This window comes from Chiloscyllium punctatum, chromosome 8 (assembly GCF_047496795.1).
Source record: "Chiloscyllium punctatum isolate Juve2018m chromosome 8, sChiPun1.3, whole genome shotgun sequence".
NCBI lineage: Eukaryota > Metazoa > Chordata > Chondrichthyes > Orectolobiformes > Hemiscylliidae > Chiloscyllium > Chiloscyllium punctatum.
This window is the reverse complement of record NC_092746.1, coordinates 87,186,652-87,211,280: the sequence shown is the minus strand read 5'-3', so window position 1 is coordinate 87,211,280 and position 24,629 is coordinate 87,186,652. Positions and strand designations below refer to the sequence as shown.

Sequence of the window (24,629 nt, the reverse complement as noted above, 5' to 3'; positions counted from 1 at the left end):
AGAGATTTATGATTCTTAAGCAAGATGATGAAAGGTTATTGGAGTAAGCAGGAATGTGGAATAAATCAGATCAAGCATGATTGAATCATAGATTATACTTTATTTGTCTGATCTTACCTTTATACATTTGTAGTTTCCATATATTTTCTTCATAACCTATTTTCCCATCTTTGTATCATCAGTAAATTTAGCAACCAAACCTTTGATCAACCAAGTCATTCATAGAATAATAAAAAGTTAGCATTGATCATTTAGCACCAGCAGTCATTGTCCCTTGACAACGAGAAAATAAACCTTTAATGCCTATTCTCTGCTTCCTGTTAACTGGTCATGATAATGTTACCACTTATACTGTGAGCTTTTTATTTCACAATAACTTTCAATGTGACACTTTAACAAATGCTTTCTGGAAAGTACTGTACATCCACCTTTACCACAGTACATGCTATAGTTTAAAGTACTGCAATAAATCAGTGAAATGTTTTCCCTTTCACAAAACCATGTTGACTCTGTCTGATTAACTTGAACTTTTTAGGTGTCCTGCTTAACATCTTTCACAATAGCGTCTATGTTCAGCTAACTAGCTGATAGTTTTCAGATTTCTGTCTCTTCCTATTTTGAATAGTTACATTTGCTATTATCCAATCTAAAATAATTTTCACTGAATTTAAAGAATTTTGGACAAATGAAACCAATGCACCAACTATCATACTAATAATTTCTTTTAAGATACTGGGATAAAGTTCATCAGGACTTGGGGACTTGTCAGTTAAACATCTCAAATAATCTGTTCAGCACCACATCCTTTGTGATAGGAAGAATGTAATATTTTTGAATTCTTTCAATTTCCTACTGACATATTTCTGGGATATTATTTATCTCTTTTATAATGAATGCTGATACAAAATACCTGCTCAATTCATTTACCATCTCTTTATTTTCCATTAATAATTCTCCAGTCTCACTTTTCTCTTTTTTTTCCTTAAATATCTGCCACTGCAGCTATCCATTAACTTAATCCGTCAGTTCACTTTAGCTCATTGGTTTCCATGTTCTCATAATTAGCCTAATTTAAGCTTAAAATATTAGTCTTTGACCCAATTTTCTCTCCCTCAAACTGAAAGTAAAATACAATTATATTATGAATGCTGCTACGCCAGTGCACCATCACTTAATTAATTAATTAACAATCCTATCTCACTGTAAAATATGAGATCTAGTTAGTTTGCTCTCTAGTTGGCTCCAGAATGTGTGTTCGAAGAAAGTATTTCAACAACACCCTATGAACTCTTCATCTAAGGCTAGCTGATTTTTCAAGCCTATAAATTGATTTTAAATCACTCATGAATATTGCTTTTCTAAAAAGTTCCCTTTATATTCCAATATATCATGTAATTACTTTTAGGAGGTCTGTACATTACTTCCATGAATAACAGGATTAGTGGTGCTGGAAGAGCACAGCAGTTCAGGCAGCATCCAACGAGCAGCGAAATCGACGTTTCGGGCAAAAGCCCTTCATATTCCTGATGAAGGGCTTTTGCCCGAAACGTCGATTTCGCTGCTCGTTGGATGCTGCCCGAACTGCTGTGCTCTTCCAGCACCACTAATCCAGTATTTGGTTTTCAGCATCTGCAGTCATTGTTTTTACCCCTTCCATGAATAACAGCTTGCCTTAATCATTTCTCAACTCAAGCCAAACTGCTTCTACATCCGGATTTCATAAACTTGAGACCTGTCACTGTATTTTGCTAAAATCATTACTGTTGAACAGACTCCCTTCTCCACTTTTTCCTAGCATCCTTTTCCTTGTTAAATATCAGGTACCCTTCATATTCAGGTCCCATTCTACATTTTGACTGTATGTGCATTAAGTCACAGAGTTCTTGATTTGGTCCTTTATTAATCTTGTAACCTCTAGCCTTTTCTGTTGATATGCACTTAGATTTGTACTTACATTTGCTTTCTGTTACAATCTGTTTATCATTTCCATATTAATGCCTTTCTCTCTCAACATATTTGATAATGGCTTCCCAAAATATATCCCTTGCCCCAACTATTTAATTTAAAACCCTCTCTTCCTCCCTATTTATGCAACTTACAAGCTCATGTGATCCCAGTGTTGTTCATGGATAGACTGTCCCACAGAACACCCCTTACTTTCCCCAGTACTGATGCTAGTGCCCCATAAACCGGAACACACATCTATCACGATAATTTTTGAGGTACATATTCATCTCTCTAAGTTGATTTGCTTTATGCTAATTTGCACACATTTTCATGTAGTAATGAATCCTTGAGGTCCTGCTCTTCAATTTTCTGTCCAGGTGCTTATACTAACTTTGCAAAATCATTTCCTCCTCATTCGTACCTGAATGGACCACAATAACTGGATTATTGGTTCGTCTCCAGCCTTGGCAGAGGTCCTGAATACTCGCACAGAGCAAACAACACATTAGTCTTGTTCTTTTTGAAGAGAATGGATTCAAACTCTTAGACTATACTGTTCCCTATCACCACTACATTCCATTTCCATAATCCCCCAAATTAAATGGCTTCCTATATCTCATTGCTATGGCCAGTTAGCTCATCCACCCTGAGGCCCCCATTCTCATTCAGAGAAGTTGAACGAACCTCAAGCCTGTCAGATTATTGCTGATGTTTAGGATCCTCCACTCTAACCCTCTCACTCCCCTTATCAAACTCAACTTCTGGATCAGAGTGGTGCTGGAAAAGCACAGCAGGTCAGACAGCATCCGAGGAGCAGAAAAATCAATGTTCTGGGCAAAAGCCCTTCATCAGGAGTACAGGCAGTGAGCCTGAAGGGTGGAGAGATAAATGAGAGGAGGGTGGGGGTGGGGAGAAAGTAGCATAGAGTACAATAGGTGAGTGGGAGTGGCGATGAAGGTGATAGGTCAGGGAGGAGGGTAGGGGAAGGTAGCAAAGAGTACAATGGGTGGATGGGGGTGGGGATGGAGGTGATAGGTCAGAGAGGAGGGTGGAGTGGATAGGTGGAAAGGAAGATAGGCAGGTAGGACAGGTCGTGGGGATGGTGCTGAGCTGGAAGTTTGGAACTGGGGTGAGGTGGGGGAAGGGGAAATGAGGAAACTGGTGAAGTCCACATTGATGCCCTGGGGTTGAAGTGTTCTGAGGCAGAAGATGAGGCGTTCTTCCTCCAGGCGTCTGGTGGTGACAGAGTGACAGTGAAGGAGGCCCAGGCTGAGTGGGAGGGGGAGTTGAAATGTTGGGCCACAGGGCGGTGGGGTTGATTGGTGCGGGTGTCCCAGAGATGTTCCCTAAAGCGCTCTGCTAGGAGGCGTCCAGTCTCCCCAATGTAGAGGAGACTGCATCGGGAGCAACGGATACAATAAACGATATTGGTGGATGTGCAGGTAAAACCTTGATGGATGTGGAAGGCTCCTTTAGGGCCTTGGATGGAGGTGAGGGAGGAAGGGCTTTTGCCCGAAACATCGATTTTCCTGCTCCTCGGATGCTACCTGAACTGCTGTGCTTTTCCAGCATCACTCTAATCCAGAATCTGGTTTCCAGCATCTGCAGTCATTGTTTTTACCTTATCAAACTCAACAGCAACTGCACCACTCTCCTGTGCCTGACTACTGATCAAATCAAAAGATGCTATCATGAAAACAGTAACCACTTTCAGACACCTTCATTCTCCCTGATGGGTCTCAGTGTCTGAAGCTTGACCTCCAGTTTAATGCCTCTAGCTGAAGCTCCTCAAGTTGCAATCACTTTGATTAGATATTTGTCTTGAATCACACTGGCATCCAGGCTGCAGCCATCATGTCTTACACACCCTGCCATCCTCAATGTGTTTTAATGTACTGTTTAAATATTTTATTCAAGTCTGTATATTTTTTATATACTTCATTAACCTTAGCACCAGGTGCTGCACATGGGAAGAGAATAAACTTTTGCCATTAAATATTCATCAGTCGGCTTATTCCCCAGTAGAAGGGTAAGAACCAATTCCAACATGTGTTAAAATTAGAAAATCAAACAGCACCCAACTTGCCCATCTCTCTTATTCACTCAATTCCGACATGTTATTCACAGCCACACTCAGTGTTAAGTCACACTGAGATGTCTGAAATGCTATGCTCTGAGAGAGCTCAAACCCAGGTGCAGAAAATAAGTTTACACTCATTTCTTTAATTAAAAACTTCATCTGCTCTTCCATGGAAAACTTCCATGTCTTTGTTTTAAGCCCAGATAACATTTAAAATTTAAACAGTAAATATCAGTTAAACATTAAACTGAATTACAGACAGAATTAGATTTTTAGCATTCTGCCCAAAGTCACAACTAAGCTTTAACAAGCAGGAGATTTTGCAAAGACAGAAATTCATACCTCTAGTACAAGCCAAAGCTGATCTCCGTTCTTTACATCCTTCTTGTAGTACATTCCATAGAATTTGACCACATTTTCATGATCTGAGAGAGCTTGGAGGATATTATATTCAGCTTCAATTTCTTCATCGATATCCTAGCGTCAAAAGTATACAAAAGCATTGCAAAATTGGAAATCTTCAATGTCCTGTGTACCAATTACATCAATGTTTTACAGAGTCAGATTTCATGCAAAATATACTGAATTTATAGAATCCCTACAGCACAAAAAGAGGCCTTTCACTCCGTCAAGTCTGTACCAAACCTCTGAAGAACATCCCACCTATCCCCATGACCCCACATGGGGATTTTACCATGGTTAGCCCACCTAACCTGCACATCTGTGGGCACTGTGGGACACTTTTTCCTGTGGTGAATCCACCTAGGCTGTACATCTTTGTACAATTTAACAGGAATCTAACGCTAATTGTTGAGACAGTTTGACACAGTTGATGCGATACATTTAAAAAATTCATAACCATTCATAGAATCTGTAGTATATAACACCTACTGCCCCTTTTATAGCATCATATTTATCTTTTGAAGGTTTTGACTGGGGAATAATTTCATGAGTGGTTATGTCTTCCCATGTGTAAGCCGAGATGGTAAATGTTGCTTTTGTTGTCGAGTACTTTGACCCAAAACGAAAGCCAATGCGAATGCTACTCTCCTCTCCTCAATGATGTTTTGTTCTCAGTCTACCTTCTGTAACCATTCTTATCTTTATCTACACAGGACTGCAGTTTTATTCCTCCCACTGGAACTCCTCTTCAGCCCTGAGCTGATTTATTATCCTCAACAAAATAAACTTTCATCTTCCAATCTCAGTTTCTAACCATCCAACCTCTCTCTCCTAAGTCACATGTTGCCAATATTGTCAGTCCACTTCAATCATTTGGCATAGTCACAAACTCTGTTAAAATCATTTCTAAGTAATCAGTTTCCTCCCCAACGCCACCCCTCTCCCAATGAAAAACAACATTTCTATTTCCATAGAGCTGGATGAAAGCCATTGAGTGGACACACACATGTAAGAGTAATAGTCTATATGCGTTGGTGACAGGTGTGTGCTGTGGCATATTTCAAATGAGTGAGTAAGGTAACAGAGATAAAACAGTAGTGTCTACCCTAACAGAGTGCAAAAGGATATGAGCTTTCTTTCCATGCTATTGGGTTTTGTATTTCATTTTACACACTGCACTAATCCTGGCTGCTATCTCCATGTAGGCTGGCTGCCACTGGTGACATGGTCTCTTTTGTTGGTCTTCAGGGAGAATGACAGCCCTCCTTTCCACTTGCCATCCACCAACACTTTAAAGTCCACTGTTGGCCGTACATAGTGTATGCTTCCCTTTCTCTGCTATTTCCTTGAGGATAAGAACGCAGGACCACTGTATGAAGAGCAGCTCCTGCATCTTCTGAAGTAGTGCAAAATTGGGTTTAAATATGTCACCAATGGCATGAACATCACAAAATCTGGCAGTGGCAAGCATTTCTGCCTCTCACAAAGCATGATTCAATGGGACAGGTGCATAAGCAGTAGGTTGAATAATTCATGATTTCATGAGAAAAGTTGACGTGGGCTTCATTGGATGACGATATGAATGTAGCAGAAAAACACTTTGCTAAAAAGTGGTAAAATTTAACACTATAGAACAAAGCCTTGTCCATTCCATCTTCTTTCATGATGACTTTGTTGCTGTCCATATTCCATGGTTTAGGAATTAGATTGTTACATTTCTCTCCCAAGCTACATGATTGGTTTTACAGAAACCATTTCCTCTTGATACAAAAAACTATAACAATATAACAATCACCTAAATGTGTTTTTAATAGGGCTATGGTCAATTACCACTCAGCAGCTGTAAGTTGTTCTATATAGCAGCTGTAGCACAAAGTGTGCCATGTCAAGATATTTATTTGTGTGATCACTGTACTGTACTAATAAAAATATAAATACCACTGACTTGAACAAGGCTAAATGTGCTGCAAGTTCAACTGCCAACTCTACGCACCAAAATGTGGTTGCTGGTTTAATTTATTCACCAAAACTGAAAATCATGAGGTTTTTTTTCAAATCTAAGGAAGGAAAATCTAAGGAAAAGGAATTAGACAAGGTTTATAACAGATGGTCAGTTCATTTGTATCAGTTTTCTACTTATGGCCAAGGTGCAATTTATTCTCTATTCCTTTTATCACTCGTGGGGACAAGTTCTAAAAAGTCCCACTACGCCACACGTCATGATATAAATTTAATTATTTTACTCCATGCCTGATATAGCAAATCATATCCTTCCTCTATGTGATATTTAGATTAGAAAGATCTGTAAACCTGGTTTCATAACATATTCAATCTTATCTATCTTCTTAGCTCTATTTCTTATTTTCCTAACTTATACTATATATATCTAATGTAGTATAACTTTTGTCTTTATTTTCTCTATTCTTCATACCTTAGATTTGTACCTTGGTACTTTGTACCTGAGAGGGGACCATGTGTTGGCGACATTATACACTGGTCACTGTTCTTTGTAACTTCAGTACATGTGACAATAAACTTAATTCTAATTCAACAAAGATGCACAACTGGTTATATTGTTATAGTTTTTTGTATAGTTGTTAAAATAAATGTGAAGTTTGATGGATGCTGGATTAAAAACAGGAAATACTGGAGAATCTGAGCAGGCCTGGCAGCCTCTGTGGAGAAGAATTGTTGACATTTTGGGTTCAAAAACATCCTCCTTTGGACCTTGAAAAGAACCTATTTTTACACCATACTTCAAAACTTGGGAGTGTTTAAATAAAAAGTCTTCATTTTATTTTCCAAATATTCTTTGCTCTTTTCTAATGGGTGTTCACTTGTTACTGTGGTGTAGTGTGATGACTGTTACACGTTCTTGTGTTCAAAGCAACCATTGGTCATGAAAGTAATTGCTGCAGACAAATGCATTCTGCTTGTGGAAGTGGATTGAGAGTCTTTAACCGTTGTTGGTATAACTTCTTAGCTTTCTGAAGCAGTGATAAATACAGCAATTTAAAACAAGACCTTTCAGGTCAGTTAACATCTTGAAGTATTAATATTCAGGAAACAAATTCCTTAGGATCCCTTATTCAAAGTACCTTTATGTCCTTATCACTCTCTTCATAATTCTAGTAAATAAATTGACTTTGAATAATGTAAATAATCTGTATGTAGAGGCAGAGATTTTCCAGAGCAAAAACCCAATCAAACATCACAATGAACATCACAACCTCTGCAAGGCAAAATTAATGATTCTTTGCTTGAATGTGTGTAGTATTCAGAACAGAAGAAACAATTAATGGCACAAATACAGATTAACAACTATAACTTTACCACCATTACAAAAGATACAATTACAAGGAGATCAAAGATGGGAACTAAATATTCAGAGGTCTGTTACTTTTTGAAAGGATGAGCAGGAAGGAAAGATTGGTGGGCAGCATTGTTGGCCTGGTATGAAACAAATATGATGGCAAGAAATTATTTTAAATCAGAAGATATAAATCCGCATGAATGGAGACAAGAATTAAAAAGGGGAAAAACGATATTGGAAGGAGTAGTTTCTAGACCAGAAAGGGCTTGTAACAAAGGCAGGACATTAATCATGGGTGACTTTAATCTCCTTGTAGATTGGAAAAGGCAAATTAGCAGGGGAACCTGTGAGGAAGAATTCAAAGAGTGTATTCAGGATAATTTTCTCGAATGCAATGTTGTAGATCCAAACAGGAATCAGGCTACTTTGACTCTGGTAATGTGTAATGAGGCAGGTTTTATAAATGATGTCAGAGTAAAAGATGCCCTCAGAAACAGTGACCAATGGCATCAGAGAATTTAGCATTCAATTTGAGAGGGAAGAACATATGTTGCAACAACTAAGTGAAGCTTAAATAAGGGTAATTACAAATGAGTGAGGGCAGAGATGACTGGAGGACACTGGGGAAAACAAAAAAGAGTTTAGCTGCAAAGACTATTGAGGAACAATGGCAGATACTTAAGAAAATATTTCATTGCTCACAGCAAAGATATATGTCAGTGAGGAAGAAGATTAGCCACCATGGTTAACCAGAGAAGTTAAGAATGGTAACAAGTTGAAAGAAGAAAAACTTACAATGGCAAAGAAATTAATTGTAAGCCAGATTAGGAAAGTTTTAAAAGTCAACAAATGGCAACCAAAAAAAAATTAGAATTAGAATTCCTACAGTGTGGAAACGGGCCCTTTGGCACAACAAGTCCACATCATCCCTCCGAAGAGTATTCCAGCAAGACCCATTACCCTACATTTCCTCTGATTAATGCACATCCCTGAACACTGTGGACAATTTAGCATGGCCAATTCACCTAACCTGCACATCTTTGGATTGTGGGCAGAAACCGGAGCACCCGCAGGAAACCCACGCAGACACAGGGAGAATGTGCAAACTCCACACAGACAGTCACCCGAAACTGGAATCGAACATGGGTCCCTGACACTGTGAAGCAGCAGTGCTAACCACTGAGCTACTGTGCCTCCCCTTTCTAAGTGGGACCCAGGAGTTACCTTGGCAAGCTGAGCTGAGATTGACTCTCATTTATTGGATCCACATTTGCCCTTCACCTCCAGTTAGATTAGATTAGATTCCCTACTGTGTGGAATCCCTTTGGCCCAACAAGTCCACACTGACCCTCGAAAGAGTAACCCACCCAGATCCATTCTCCAACCCTATATTTACCCCTGATTGATGCACTGTGGGAGGAAACTGGAGCACTTGGAGGAAACCCATGCAGCTACAGAGAGCATGTGCAAACTCCACACAGACAGTTGCTCAAAGCTGGAATTGAACCCAGGTCCCTGGCACTGTGAGGCAGCAGTGCTAACCGTTAAACCACCATGCCGCCCGAAGTGGAAACTAAACTTTAAAAGTTAACTTGTGAGTAATACCAAGACAGACAAAAAGAGTATATATGAAAAGCAAGAGAGAAGGCAAAGTTAACGTAGGCCCCTTAGAGAACAAGGCTGGCAAAATAACAATGGGACACCAGAAATGGCCCAGGAATTGAATAAGTACTTTGTAGCAGTCTTCACAGGAGAAGACATTAACAGAATTCCTAAATTACTACATGTTCAAGAGGAAAACGGATGAGAGAAAAACATATAATGACTGTCATGAGAGTAAGTGTTCTCTGGAAACTAATGGGGTTAAACACCAATAATTCCCCTGGACCTTTTCCAAGATGGAAAGTGACATAGCTACAGAGATAATGGATAAACTGGTAGTAATCTTCAAAGAATCCTTGGATTCTGGAAAAGTCCCAGAGGATTGGAAAATTCCTTTATAACACATTTACTTAACAAGGGAATGAGACAAAATCATTACAATGGACTAATTAGCTCGGTATCTGTTATTGAGAAAATGTTAAAGTTCATTATAAAGGATGCAATAGCAATATCAATAGATATTGCTGTGTTGCCTAACAGCGTCAGAGACCCGGGTTCAATTCCCGCCTCAGGCGGCTAATTGTGTGGAGCTTGCACGTTCTCCCCGTGTCTGCGTGGGTTTCCTCCGGGTGCTCCGGTTTCCTCCCACAGTCCAAAGATGTGCAGGTCAGGTGAATTGGCCATGCTAAATTGCCCGTAGTGTTAGGTAAGGGGTAAATGTAGGGGTGGATTGCGCTTCGGCAGGTCGGAGTGGACTTGGGCCAAAGGGCCTGTTTCCACACTGTAATGTAATCTAATACTATGCTGAAGGAGAAGCAACATGGCTTCATAAAGGGGAAATGCTTGAACTCTGACATGGTAACATACAAGATAGATAAAGGGGAAGCAACGGATGTAAAATATTTTGACATTCAGAAGGCATTTGATAAGAACCCACATTAGACTACTTAATACGATAAAGGATACTGGTGTTCGAAGTTGAATATTCCATGAATAGAAGATTGCCTATCTAATAGAAGGCAGAGTTGGGATAAGGGGACATTTTCAGGATGGTAATCTGTTACTTAGTGGACTGCCACAGAGCTGAGTGCTGGTGTCATAATTATTTACAATATATATTAATGATTTGGTTGAGCAACGTGAATGTACCATAGTGAAGTTTTGGATGGTACCAAAACAGGTTGGAAGACACAAAGTCTACAGAGGAATACAGATAAATTAAGCAAGTATGCATAAACTTGGCAGATGGTATATAATTTGGGAAAATGTGTTATTCATTTAGGCAGGAAGAATAGAGAAGCTGAATATTATTTAAATGGAGTAAGCTCTGGAGTGGAATGATTTGGGAGCCCTCATCCATGAATAATAAAAAGCTAGCATTTAAGTTCAATGGGTAATTAGGAAGGAAAGCTGAATTCTGGCCACTTATTTCAAACAGAATGCAATATAAAAATAAGGAACTTTTGCTCAGATTATACAAGGCGTGAATCAGACCACAGCTAGAATACTGAATGGTTTGGGCCTCTTACCTAAAGAAAGATATACTGGTGTTGGAAGCAGTCTAGAGAATGTTGACTTCCGGTTATGAAAAAAGATTCAAGGAGTTGTGCCTGCATATACTGAAATTTAGAAGAATGGCAGAAAACCTTATTGAAACATTCAATATTCTTAGGGAACTTGGCAAAGTTGAGATGGAAAGGTGTTTCCCCTTGTGGGACAGTTCAGGATGAGAGGTCATAATCTCAGAATGAGGCATTGCACATTTAAGACAGATGAGGAGCAATTTCTTTCTCATAGGATAGTGCATCTGTGGACTCCTTTCCTGCAGAAGGCTGTTGAAGCAGAATCCTTAAGCAATAATCAAGGCTGAGAAAGATTTTTAATCAGGATGTAAGCTTGCTCGATAAGCTGGAAGGTTCGTTTTCAGACATTTCGTCACCATAATTAGGTAACATCATCAGTGAGCCTCAGGTGAAGCAATGGTGGTATGGCCCACTTTTTATTTATGTGTTTAGGTTTCCTTGGGTTGGTGATGTCATTTCCTGTAGTGATGTCATTTCCTTTTTTTTCCTCGGGGGTGGTAAATGGGATGCAAGTCGACGTGTTTGTTGATAGAGTTCCAGTTGGAGTGCCATGCTTCCAAGAATTCTCGTGCATGTCTCTGTTTGGCTTGTCCTGGGATGGATGTGTTGTCCCAGTCGAAGAGTACATACATGCAGATGAGGAAGGACACCACTTCGATTGGGACAACACATCCATCCTAGGACAAGCCAAACAGAGACACACGTGTGAATTTCTAGAAGCATCGGAGTCCAACCGGAACTCTATGAACAAACACATCGAGTTGGATCCTATTTACCACTCACTGAGAAAAAGTACCAGAAATGACAGCATCACAGGAAACAACATCACCAACCCAAGGAAACCTAAATATATAAATTTAAAAAAACAGGCCATACCACCAGTGCTTTACCAGAGGCTCACTGATGATATCATCTAGTATGGTGATGAGAAATCTGAAAATGAACCTTTCAGCTCAGCGAGCAAACTTACATCCAAACCTCAACCTGAGCCACCAATCTTATCAAAACTCGCTAAGATTTTTAATCAGTAAGGGAATCATGGGTTATGGGGAAAACGGCAAGAGTGGAGTTCAGGATTATAAAATCCAATGGTTGAATGGTCTACTTTTGCTCCAACTTCTTATAGCCTTAAATTTCACATGGAAGATTAGAAATATCCTGCACAATATGGAAGCCAATTCAGGAATACCAGGAGGTTGCCTTATACCTCAAAGTTGGAAGAAAAAGCAGGAGATCTCACTCATCTGCCTCTATTGACTTCAGTATTGTAGACTTCAAGTGGGAAAAATACTAACTTTTGATCTTAAGAGTGGAAAGTTTTGTAGTCATTTCTCAATGCCACACTGCGCCATTGTACTCCTCAAAACTATTTTGTGCAGCTGGCTCTTTAGCTTTTAAATCAAGCAGCATGAGGACTGTGGGGAATGAAGGAACATCAAAAGATTCCCCCTTATATTAGTAGAGGACAATATGGGACTCCAGTGTAATTTGAGATTCTCCTTTCCACATTGATCTCAGGACCTTAATGTGACTTCCTAACCTTCAGCTGCAGATCTGATGAAGGGCTTTTGCCCTAAACGTCAATTTTCCTGCTACTCGGATACTGTCTGACCTGCTGTGCTTTTCCAGCACCACACTCCCAACACTAATCTCCAGCATCTGCAGTCCTCACTTTCACTCAGCTGCAGTCCTGTCTAGTGCCACACATGAAGGGTGACAATTTTCCATTTTGGTCTTAAATTGTGATCTGTTGGACATCTGTCATTTTGAAAAATAACTATGGCTCCACATATCATTAAATATATTTGCCATCTGTATCACTTTTGCTGATGATAAATCTCTGTCAAAACAGTTCTCCCAATGTTGACATTCAGAGAGGAAGCTTTTTCTTTACAGCAACTATTGTGCTGGAGTTTGTTCAAAAACCTATAACACTTGCATGACTCTAGGTGGTAGATGAATTAGCAATTTTTGAGAAGATTTGTAGTTCATGTTGATGATAAGTATGTAAGTTAGCTCACTGAGCTTAAAGGTTTGTTTTCAGACATTTCGTCACCATTCCAGGTAACATCATCAGTGAGAGTCTCTGGTGAAGCGCTGGTGATATGACCCACCTCTCCATTTATAGGTCTTCATTTCTTAAGATGGGTGATGTCATTATCAGTTATTTTTTTCAAGGCAATGTAGATAGGATCTCAGTTGATGTTGATGGAGTTGTTTATTGATGAAGTTCTGGTTAGAATGCCATGTCTCTAAGAATTCTTGTGCATGACTTTGCTTCACCTGTCCTAGGATGTGTGTGTTTTCCCAGTCAAAGTGGTGTCCTTTGTTGTGGGAAAAAAACACCAGTCTCAGAGTCAGAATCGGGGTTCAATGGCAGAGTTTATTGCACAAGGAAATATCGGAGAACCGGGAAGAGAAAGACACCAACAGCACAGTGGTCAGCTGAGAGTCTTCTCTCGACCCGAAGCACATGTCAAGAAACTTTTGTACCTCTTATGGTACAATAGGTCAGTGATGAGATTATTGTCTTTGTAACATGGTTTGTTTCTGTCAATCATTGCAGAATCATTGATAGTTTCGATACAGTCTTTGTCAGTTCCAGCGTAGCCTTTGTTAACTTCCATGTGGTCATTGTAAGTTTCAGTGTAGACATTGTCAGTTTCAATGTCTGCATGGAAATCCATTGCTGTAGTAATGGGCTCTAATCGCTCTTCCTAAGAAGGTCAATTACTACAGACTTGGCTATTAGCATTTTGTATTGAATCCGTATCAAGCTGTTAGCATTTCTATAAGAGGAGTTGTCTGGACCCAGACACTTCTGCAGGCAGTGTTTATTACTCATGCATATTCTCTCCCCCACCTGCCTTAAACTAATCAACTGGGTTGAGAGTGCATTGTGCTGGCATTCTGGTGGCCCCAGGCAGTGTCTGTATCTGCTCTGCTGTTCTCTCCATATTCTGATCCAGTGGCCATCTTGTGTGTCAAGTTTGCCAACTGATAGCTCAGCAGCCATCTTGTGTGTCCGCTTGCTTAGTGTCACCCTATTCCGTGCCATCACCCTCATCACCTTCTTTGTCTGTATGTATGGAAACTAATGATAGTAAGTCATGTCTTTTGGTGGCCAATTGGTGTTCATGTATCCTGGTGGCAAGTTTCCTGGTAGTTTGTCTGACGTAGTGTTTTTTACAGTTCTTGCATGGTATCTTGTAAATGACATTAGTTTTGATGGTGGTATCTAATGGTTCATTAGTCACTGTGCAAGTGTGTTGGTAGGTTTTTAGGCTACCATGATGCCAAGGGGTCTGAGTCATCTGGAAGTCATTTCTGATATGCCTTTGATGTAAGGTAATGTGGCTATAGTATTTGGTTGCATTGTCTCTGTTTGTTTGGGTTTGTTTCTGAGGAATCGACGAATTGTGTTTATTGGGTACCCGTTTATCTTTAAAACATTGTATAGGTGCTTTTCTTCTGCTTTTTGTAGTTCTTGGGTGTTGCAGTGTGATGTAGCTCATTGAGACAATGTCTTGATGCAGCTCTGTTCGTTGGTGTTGGGATGATTGCTTCTGAAGTTAGATGAGTGTCTGGACTTTCCTCATGATCACCAAATAGTATTGAGAGTACAAAGAAAGGACATGGAATTAAATAGAATGTGAGGCTGCTTACAAAATCATATTATAAAATTACTCTCATCATTCTTCTTCCTATTCCGCTGTCCAATCTGAGCTTGTCCATACATCCTTCAGCTAAAGCTATCCATAGCTGGGCAGACCTAATTTTCCCCATGATTATTACAAAGGTGCCATTCTAAGGGTTGTCTTCATGTCCAATGGGTATGAGAGCACCTCTGAAGGCATGGTTGCAATGAATGACTTTGGAGGAATCTATGTTGAGTGTTCTCATAGGTATTTGGACACTGCTGCATTTTCCAGGAAGTGTAAGAATCCATTTCTTTTTTCACATGACACAATGGTCAACAGTGTCTGTGCCAGATCTTTGGTCAAGATATCCAACTAGTTCCACTTCCTTATTATCTTTTTTTATTTTATTCATGGGACATGGGTGTCACTGGTTGGCCAGCTAGCTATTGCCCATCAGTTGTTGCCCATCAGGTGGTGGTGAGCTGCCTTCTTGAACTGCTGCAGTCCATGTGCTGTAGATAGACTCACAATGCCCTTAAGGAGGGAATTTCAGGATTTCAAACAAACTACACTGAAAGTACAGTGACATTATTCAAAAATGATGAGTGGCTTGGAGGAGAACTTGCAGGCAAGGCTGTTTTCAAGTATTTGCTGCCTTTGTCCTTCTCAATGGAAATGATTGAGGGTTTGGAAGGTGCTATCTAAGGATCTTTGGTGAGTTTTTGCAGTACATCTTGCAAATAGAGCACTGCTACTTCTAACTGTCAACAGTGGAGGGAGTGGATAGTTGCGGATGTTGTGCTAATCATGTCGGCTATTTTGTCGCTTTGGTCCCCTTATTTAAAGAAAGCTATTCAGGTATTGGAGGTAGAGGAGGTTGGTTATGTTGGTCCTGGATAGGGAGGGACTTCCATATGGGAGAGGTTGAGTTGGTTGCGCCCAAATTCATTTGGAGAATGAGAGGCAAGAGTGATTAAACATATGAGTCTTCGGAGGCTCGATCGAGAGAGGTTGTTTCCTTTAGTGGGAGAGTCTAGGACCAGAGAGTATAATCTCAGAATAAGGGTTCACCTAGTTAGTTTGGAAAAGTGTCATGCACAGTCTTTGTTCGCCAAAGGGCCTGTTTGTGTGCTGTGTATTCTGTTTTTTTTGTTCTTTATGTCTTGTTGTCACGTGGAATGAATTGAATTGGCTGAAACCATGCATCAGTGATGCAAGGACCCTCAGGGGAGGTCGAGATGAATTGTTGACTTGGCTCTTCTGGCTGAAGATGATGACAAGCGCTTCAGTCCTGCCTTCAACATGTCCAGCAGAGATTCACACGGATGATCCCTGGAATGGTGGGCCTAACATATACTGAATGACTGAGGATCCTGGGATTGTTTTCATTAGAGTTTAGAAGGTTGAGGGGAGATCTAATAGAAACTTACAAGATAATGCATGGTTTAGAAAGGGTGGACACTGGGAATTTGATTCCATCAGGCAGGGACAGGCTTAGAATTAGAGCGGGTCAATTTAGAATGGAAATGAGGAGATATTTCTTCAGCCAGAGAATGGTGGGTCTGTGGAATGCGTTGCAATGGAGTGCAGTGGAGGCCAGGACATTAAATGTCTTCAAGGCAGAGATTAATAAATTCTTAATCTCGCGAGGAATTAAGGGATATGGGGAGAGTGCGGGTAAGTGGCTTTCAAATGCCCATCAACCGTGATTGAATGTGGAGTGAACTCGATGGGCCAAATGGCCTTATTTCCACTCCTATGTCATATGGTCTTATACACTGATGTGACGGGTTCCCTTATCTTTAATAATGGGAACATCGATGTAGCCTTCTCTGATTAGTCTACCAGTATTACCAACTGAATGACAGGTCTGCAGAGATTTGTTCTGTTAGCTGTGGGTTCCCTTTGATCTGATTGCAATCAGCTTCTGCTGTTTGGCATGTTCCCGCTTCACCAGACTGACTCCTCAGTTTTAATTCTGTTTGGTGCAGTTGACACAATGCCATTGCCACAGCAATTTGAAAATGGAGAGGGGTCCACAATAATGCCAAAAATAAGAGCTCTAACAAGTGCCAATTCCAGTACTACAGAACTGCATCAGACTTACTAGCAAAGGAACAGAGGAATCAGATCAGTGCCTTTTTGAACACCGTCAGGCATACAGCAGATGATGTTCTTGTAAGACAAAGTGTGCACAAAAGTGCCTTTGAAGTGTTAAATCAAGACTTGTCCTTAGAAAGGGTAAAGTTCGATCACCAATTTTAGTGACAGAGAAAATTGATTAAGGCATTTTTAGTGATTTACACAGATTGGCAGGATAGCGGAGCCTTGATGAACTAAAGAGATTGCAGCGTTGAAAGTGTCAAGGGTGAGAAATGATCAATTTCCTTCCATTTAAACAAGAGAACAGGTAAAATGCTATGCAAGTAGAAATTAGGGCCTACAATTGGTCACTTAGGCAATAATATTCTAACCTTGTGCTCCAGGGCCAAGACCAAGCACAAGTTGTTCCAGTCCAACTACATCACTGGCATTTACCCAACACTGTGGAAAGTTGCTCAGGTACGAACAAAAGCAGGACATGTGGTGCAATGGTAGTGTTCTTACCTCAGAGCCAGGGTCCTGAGTTCAAGTCCCATCCCCTCCAGAGATGTGTTATAACATCTCTGCACAGGCTAATTAGACAATGTCAGAGTTGTTGAGATTTCCCTTTGGTCTAACGTGTCCATACCGACAAGATATCCTAAATTAATCTAGTCCCATTTGCTAACATTTGGCCTATATCCCTCTAAGCCCTCCCTTTTCATATGTCCAGCCAGATGCCTTTTAAATGTTGTAATTGTACCAGCCTCCACCACTTCCTCTGGCAGCTCATTGCTTACACACTCTGCGTGAAAAAGATGCACCTTAGATATAAAAGGGATCTATCCCCTCTCATCTTAAAGCTATGCCCTCTAGTTTTGGACTCCCCCACCCCTTGCCTATTTACCCTATCCAAGCTCCTCATGATTTTATAAATCTCTAGAAGTTCACTCTTTAGCCTCCGATGCTCCAGGGGAAGTAGCCCCAGCCTATTCTGCTATTCCACATAACTCAAATTCTCCAACTCAGGTAACATCATTGTAATTTTTTTCTGAACCCTTTCAAGTTTCACAACATCATTCTGATAGGAGGGAGGACAGAATTACACACAATATTCCAAACCTGGCCGAACAATGTCTTGTACAACTGCAACCTGACCTCCCAACTCATAAACTCAATTCTCTGACCAATAACAGAAAGCATACCAAACGCCTTCTTCACTATCCTATCTATCTATAACTCCGCTTTTAAGAAACTATGCACTCTTTGAAGAGTATAAAGGCAGTAGGAGTATACTTAAGAGGGAAATCAGGAGGGCAAAAAGGCGACATGAGATAGCTAAGGCAAATAGGGTTAAGGAGAATCCAAAGGATTTTTATGAATACATAAAGGACAAAAAAAGGGTAACTAGGGAGAGAATAGGGCCCTTCAAAGATCAGCAAGTCAGCCTATGTGGAGAGCCACAGGAGATGGGGGAAGATGATAAACGAGTATTTTGCATCAGTGTTTACTATGGAAAAGGACATGGAAGATATAGAATGTGGGGAAATGGATGGTGACATCTTGCAAAATGTCCATATTACAGAGGAGATGGTGTTGGATGTCTTGAAATGCATAATAGTGGATAAATCCCCAGGACCTGATCAGGAATACTCTGTAATTATGTGGGAAGCTAGGGAAGTGATTGTTGGACTCCTTGCTGAGATATTTGTATTAATGATAGCAACAGGTGAGGTGCCGGAAGTCCAGAGGTTGGCTAACGTGGTGCCACTAAGGTGGCAAGGAAAAGCCAGGGAACTATAGACCAGTGAGCCTGACGGTGATGGGCAAGTTGCTGGAGGGAATCCTGAGGGACAGGATTTACATGTATTTGGAAAGGCGAGGACTGATTAGGGATAGTCAGCATGGCTTTGTGCATGGGAAATCATGCCTCACAAACGTGATTGAGTTTTTTGATCAAGTAATAAAGAGGATTGATGAGGGCAGAGTGGTGGATATGACCTATATGGACTTCAGCAAGGTGTTCGACAAGGTTCCCCATGGGAGACTGGTTAGCAAGGTTAGATCTCATGGAATACAAGGAGAACTAGCCATTGCGATACAGAACTGGCTCAAAAGATAGAAGACAGAGGGTGTTGGTGAAGAGTTGCTTTTCAGACAGGAGGCCTGTGACCAGTGGTGTGCCACAAGGATTGGTGTTGGGTCCATTGCTTTTTGTCATTTATATAAATGATTTGGCATCAAGAAGTTCTCGCAAAACTGGAGTCAGTAGAAAACCCTTGCTGGTTGTAATCCAGCCTGGCACAAAGGAAAACAGTTGTAGTTTGTGGAGGTCAATTATCTGAGCTCCAGAACACCACTTCAGAAGATTCTTAGGGTAATATCCTGAGCCTACCATCATCTTAGAATGCTTCATGAATTACCTTCCCTTTATTATGAGGCCAGAAGTGCAGATGCTTGCTGGTGACTACGTTATTTTCAGCACCATTTGCCACTTCTAAGACAGAAATATAGCAATAGGAGTAGTCTGTTCAGCCACTCAAGCTTGGTCAGTCATTTAATGAGATAATGGCTAATCCTGGCTTAACTCCATATTCCTGAATACTGTTGCTCAACCAAACTTCACTTTTTCTCAGATTTAAAACTAACTAATGCAGCATCCACTGCCTTTTGTGGAAGAGAATTTCCAAACATCTATGACCTTTTGGTGTAGAGATACTTTCTAACATCTCTCTTGAATAGTTCAGCTCTATTTCTCATACAATGCCCCGAGCTCTAGATACCCCAACCAGTGGAAATAATTTATCTACTTGTCCTTTTCTGATAATATATTGAAGGCTTTGATCAGATCATCCCTTAAACTTCTAAACTCGAGAGAAAACAGGCTTAATTTGTATAATCTCTTCTCAAACTTAACACATGATAAGCAGGTATCATTCTTTTAAACCTACACAACACTCCTGCTCAGCCCAATATATGTTTTTTAAGGTGTGCTGCCTGGATCTGCTCACAGTACTGCAAGTAGGGTCTAACGAGGGTTTTGTATAACTTCTGCATCCTTATACTCCACTTGTATAAATATAGAAGGCAGTAATCCGCGAGATTTCATGATTATTTTCTGCACCTGCTCACGGCATTTAAAGACCTGTGCATTTGAAACCCCAAAACCCTTTTGACATTCACTGTATTTAAGTACCTTGGTCTATTCTTTTTTGGTTCAAAATTGATTGCCTCACTTGTTTACATCTGCCACAGTTTTGCCCATCAACTGAGTCTATCAGCATCCCTTTGTAATTTTATGTTATTGTCTATACTGTGTACAATATCACCTAACTTCATGCCATCCGTAAATTTGGATATGTGACTTGCTATGCCATTATTCAAGTTGTTAATAAGTAAGTCAATTACTGAAGTCCTAACATAGATCCTCGTGAGACACCACTTGTCACATCCTGCTAATTTGAGTACCTACCGATTATTCCTATTTCCAGTTGCCTGCCACTCAACAATTTCCCAGCCAGATCAGTTCCATTAATTAACTGTCCCTTATGCAGAACTTTATCAAATGTCATCAACGTCCATATCAACATCCATAGACCACTACCTAAGTCACCTCTTCAAAAAATTCAAATGGGTTTGTCAGACATGACCGACCTGTCATGAATCCAAGCTGGTTCTCCCTGGTTAACTGAAAATTTTCAATACTTCCATGATGCCATCCTTGATTATAGACTCGAATGACTTTCCCACCACAGATGTTATGCTAACTGGTTTGTAAATACCTGATTTTCTTCTTTCACTCTGTCTTTAAAAAGTGTGAGAGATGCAATTTTCCAATCCGGAGGGCTAACTCCTGTCTGTAGGGAACTCTGAATGATGATATTTAGGACATCTATAATGTGATCCCCTATGTCCTTTAACATCCTCGGATGGAAATAGTCAGGTCCTGGGGATTTGTCACTCTTTCATTCTACTAATTTCCTCATTATCTATGTTTTACTTAATTTTATTCAGTTCTTGACCCCAGTGCACTGTTAATTTCCTCAGGACTTCTTGCAAGCTATCCTCCTTTTCTACTGTCAATACTGAGGCATTGTAATTATTCAATATGTCTGTCATTTCCCCATTGTCATTGACAATATCCCCACTTTCAGACCTTAATGGGCCAACAATGCTCCTGATCACTCATTTTCCCTTTCTGGGACTATAAAATTTCTTCTCATTGGTTTTGATGTCCCTTGAAGTTTTGTTTCATAAGCCCTTGTAGTAGCTCTTATAAGCTGCTTTGAGAAAGAAGCAAATCTATGGAGAGAATCTACCATCTGTTGCTAACTAAAAATGTTAAAGAGAGTAACAAACTTCAACAATGTATATAATTGAACAATAATGGGTGTCAGGCCAGAAAGTTTAACAATGTAAAAAACAAAGAATAACTTAAAGCTTAATAAGAAAAGAAAAAATGTAAATGTGAAAGAAAGCTAACTAGAAATAAAGAGATAAGAGAATAATCCATTGATACTTTTAAAAAGACAGCATTGACAGGTAGAAAGTGAGACTTGGGAAATAATATTAGACAATTTTTAAAAAATGACAAATAAATTATGTGGGTATTTCACATTGGCTTAACTGTACTGGTCATAAGTGACATCACAGAAAGAAAAGTTCTCAGAGACGTGAAAGGGAAGAAGGAAGCCAAGAAAATGACATTCTTCAAGTATTAAAGTAGAGAAACTTGAAGCATTTCAATTAGTTCTCATAGAGTCATCGAGATGTACAGCATGGAAACAGACCCTTCGGTCCAACCCGTCCATGCCGACCAGATATCCCAACCCAATCTAGTCCCACCTGCCAGCATTCAGCACATATCCGTCCAAACCCTTCCTATTCATATACCCATCCAAATGCCTCTTAAATGTTGCAATTGTACCAGCCTCCACCACATTCCCTGGCAGCTCATTCCGTACACGTACCACCCTCTGCGTGAAAAAGTTGCCCCTTAAGTCTCTTTTATATCTTTCCCCTCTCACCCTATACCTATGCCCTCTAGTCTGGACTCCCCAACCCCAGGGAAAAGACTTTGTCTATTTATCCCATCCATGCCCCTCATAATTTTGTAAACCTCTATAAGGTCACCCCTCAGCCTCCGACGCTCCAGGGAAAACAGCCCCAGCCTGTTCAGCCTCTCCCTGTAGCTCAGATCCTCCAACCCTGGCAACATCCTTGTAAATCTTTTCTGAACTCTTTCAAGTTTCACAAATCTTTCCGATAGGAAGGAGACCAGAATTGCATGCAATATTCCAACAGTGGCCTAACCAATGTCCCGTACAGCCACAATATGACCTCCCAACTCCTGTACTCAATACTCTGACGAATAAAGGAAAGCATACCAAACGCCTTTTTCACTATCCTATCTGCCTGCAACTCCACTTTCAAGGAGCTATGAACCTGCACTCCAAGGTCTCTTTGTTCAACAACACTCTCTAGGACCTTACCATTAAGTGTATAAGTCCTGCTAAGATTTGCTTTCCCAAAATGCAGTACCTCGCATTTATCTGAATTAAATTCCATCTGCCACTTCTCAGCCCATTGGCCCATCTGGTCCAGATCCTGTTGTAATCTGAGGTAACCCTCTTCTCTGTCCACTACACCTCCAATTTTGGTGTCATCTGCAAAATTACTAACTGTACCTCTTATGCTTGCATCCAAATCATTTATGTAAATGACAAAAAGTAGAGAGCCTAGCACCGATCCTTGTGGCACTCCACTGGTCACAGGCCTCCAGTCTGAAAAACTACCCTCCACCACCACCCTCTGTCTTCTACCTTTGAGCCAGTTCTGTATCCAAATGGCTAGTTCTTCCTGTATTCCATGAGATCTAACCTTGCTAATCAGTCTCCCATGGGGAGCCTTGTCAAATGCCTTACTGAAGTCCATATAGATCACATCTACTGCTCTGCCCTCATCAATCTTCTTTGTTACTTCTTCAAAAAACTCAATCAAGTTTGTGAGACATGATTTCCCACGCACAAAGCCATGATGACTATCCCTAATCAGTCCTGACCGTTCCAAATACATGTATATCCTGTCCCTCAGGATTCCCTCCAACAACTTGCCCACCACCGAGGTCGGGCTCACTGGTCTATAGTTCCCTGGCTTGTCCTTACCACTCTTCTTAAACAGTGGCACCACTTTTGCCAACCTCCAGTCTTCCGGCACCTCACCTGTGACTATCAATGATACAAATGTCTCAGCAAGAGGCCCAGCAATCACTTCCATAGCTTCCCACAGAGTTCTCGGGTACACCCGATCAGGATTTATCCACCTTTAACAGTTTCAAGACATCCACCACTTCTTCCTCTGTAATCTGGACATTTTGCAAGATGTCACCAGCTATTTCCCTACAGTCTACATCTTCCATATCCTTTTCCACAGTAAATATTGATGCTAAATATCCATTTGGTATCTCTCTCATTTTCTGTGGATCCACACAAAGGCCGCCTTGCTGATCTTTCAGGGGCCCACTCTCTCTCGAGTTACTCTTTTGTCCTTATTATATTTGCAAAACCCCTTTGGATTCTCCTTAATTCTATTTGCCAAAGATATCTCATGTCCCCGTTTTGCCCTCCTGATTTCCCTCTTAAGTCTACTCCTACTTTCTTTATACTCTAAGGATTCACTCGATCGATCCTGTCTGTACCTTCTTTTTCTTAACCAAATCCTCAATTTCTTTAGTCATCCAGCATTCCCTATAGTTACCAGCCTTCCCTTTCACCCTGACAGGAATATACTTTCTCTGGATTCTTGTTATCTCATTTCTGAAGGCTTCCCATTTTCCAGCCATCCCTTTACCATCGAACATCTGCCTCCAATCAGCTTTCAGAAGTTCTTGCCTAAAACCGTCAAAATTGGCCTTTCTCCAATTTAGAACTTCAACTTTTAGATCTAGTCTATCCTTTTCCATCACTGTTTTAAAACGAATAGAATTATGGTCACTGGCCCCAAAGTGCTCCCCCACTGACACCTCAGTCACCTGCCCTGCCTTATTTCCCAAGAGTAGGTCACGTTTTGCACCTTCTCTAGTAGGTACATCCACATACTGAATCAGAATATTGTCTTGTACACACTTAACAAATTCCTCTCCATCTAAACCTTTAACTCTATGGCAGTCCCAGTCAATGTTTGGAAAGTTAAAATCCCCTCCCATAACCACCCTATTATTCTTACAGATAGTTGAGATCTCCTTACAAGTTTGTTTCTCAATTTCCCTCTGACTATTGGGGGGTCTATAATACAATCCCAATAAGGTGATCATCCCCTTTCTTATTTCTCAGTTCCACCCAAATAACTTTCCTGGATGTATTTCCGGGAATATCCTCCCTTAGCACAGCTGTAATGCCTTATCAAAAATGCCACTCCCCCTCCTCTCTTGTCTCCCTTTTTATTCTTCCTGTAGCATTTGTATCCTGGAACATTCAGCTGCCAGTCCTGCCCATCCCTGAGCCATGTTTCCGTAATTGCTATGATATCCCAGTCCCATGTTCCTAACCACGCCCTGAGTTAATCTGCCTTCCCTGTTAGGCCCCTTGCATTGAAATAAATGCAGTTTAATTTATTAGTCCTACCTTGTCCCTGCCTGGCCTGACTGTTTGACTCACTTCTGTTCTCAGTTGTACCCGTCGCAGATCGATCTCTTTCCTCACTATCTCCCTGGGTCCCACCCCCCCACCTTACTAGTTTAAATCCTCCCAAGCAGTTCTAGCAAATTTCCCTGCCAGTATATTGTCATCAGGACAACTTAATTCATACCGAAGTAAGGGAAAATATCAATAAAAGTACTCCATGTAGGAAGCATCAGCTGATGACCAATAGTTAACTTTTAAGCTTAATTTAAAATTTTAAGATGGCAGATTAACTTTGATTAATCGAGATTTTGCAAACTAGAGAATGGCCGTCACCTATGTTGTTGGCATAGTGTGTGT

At 40.6% G+C, this 24,629-nt stretch overlaps 1 protein-coding gene across 4 annotated transcripts in view; it reads right to left on the bottom strand.

Annotated features, from left to right (window-relative positions):
* myo3a (myosin IIIA) overlaps positions 1-24,629 on the bottom strand; it is a 444,520-nt gene that overhangs the window by 406,379 nt on the left and 13,512 nt on the right. For all 4 annotated transcript variants that reach the window (XM_072575981.1, XM_072575982.1, XM_072575984.1 and 1 more), the window contains exon 3: positions 4,370-4,504. In XM_072575981.1, the coding sequence (XP_072432082.1) occupies positions 4,370-4,504 (135 nt within the window). The remainder of the gene's footprint in view (positions 1-4,369; positions 4,505-24,629) is intronic.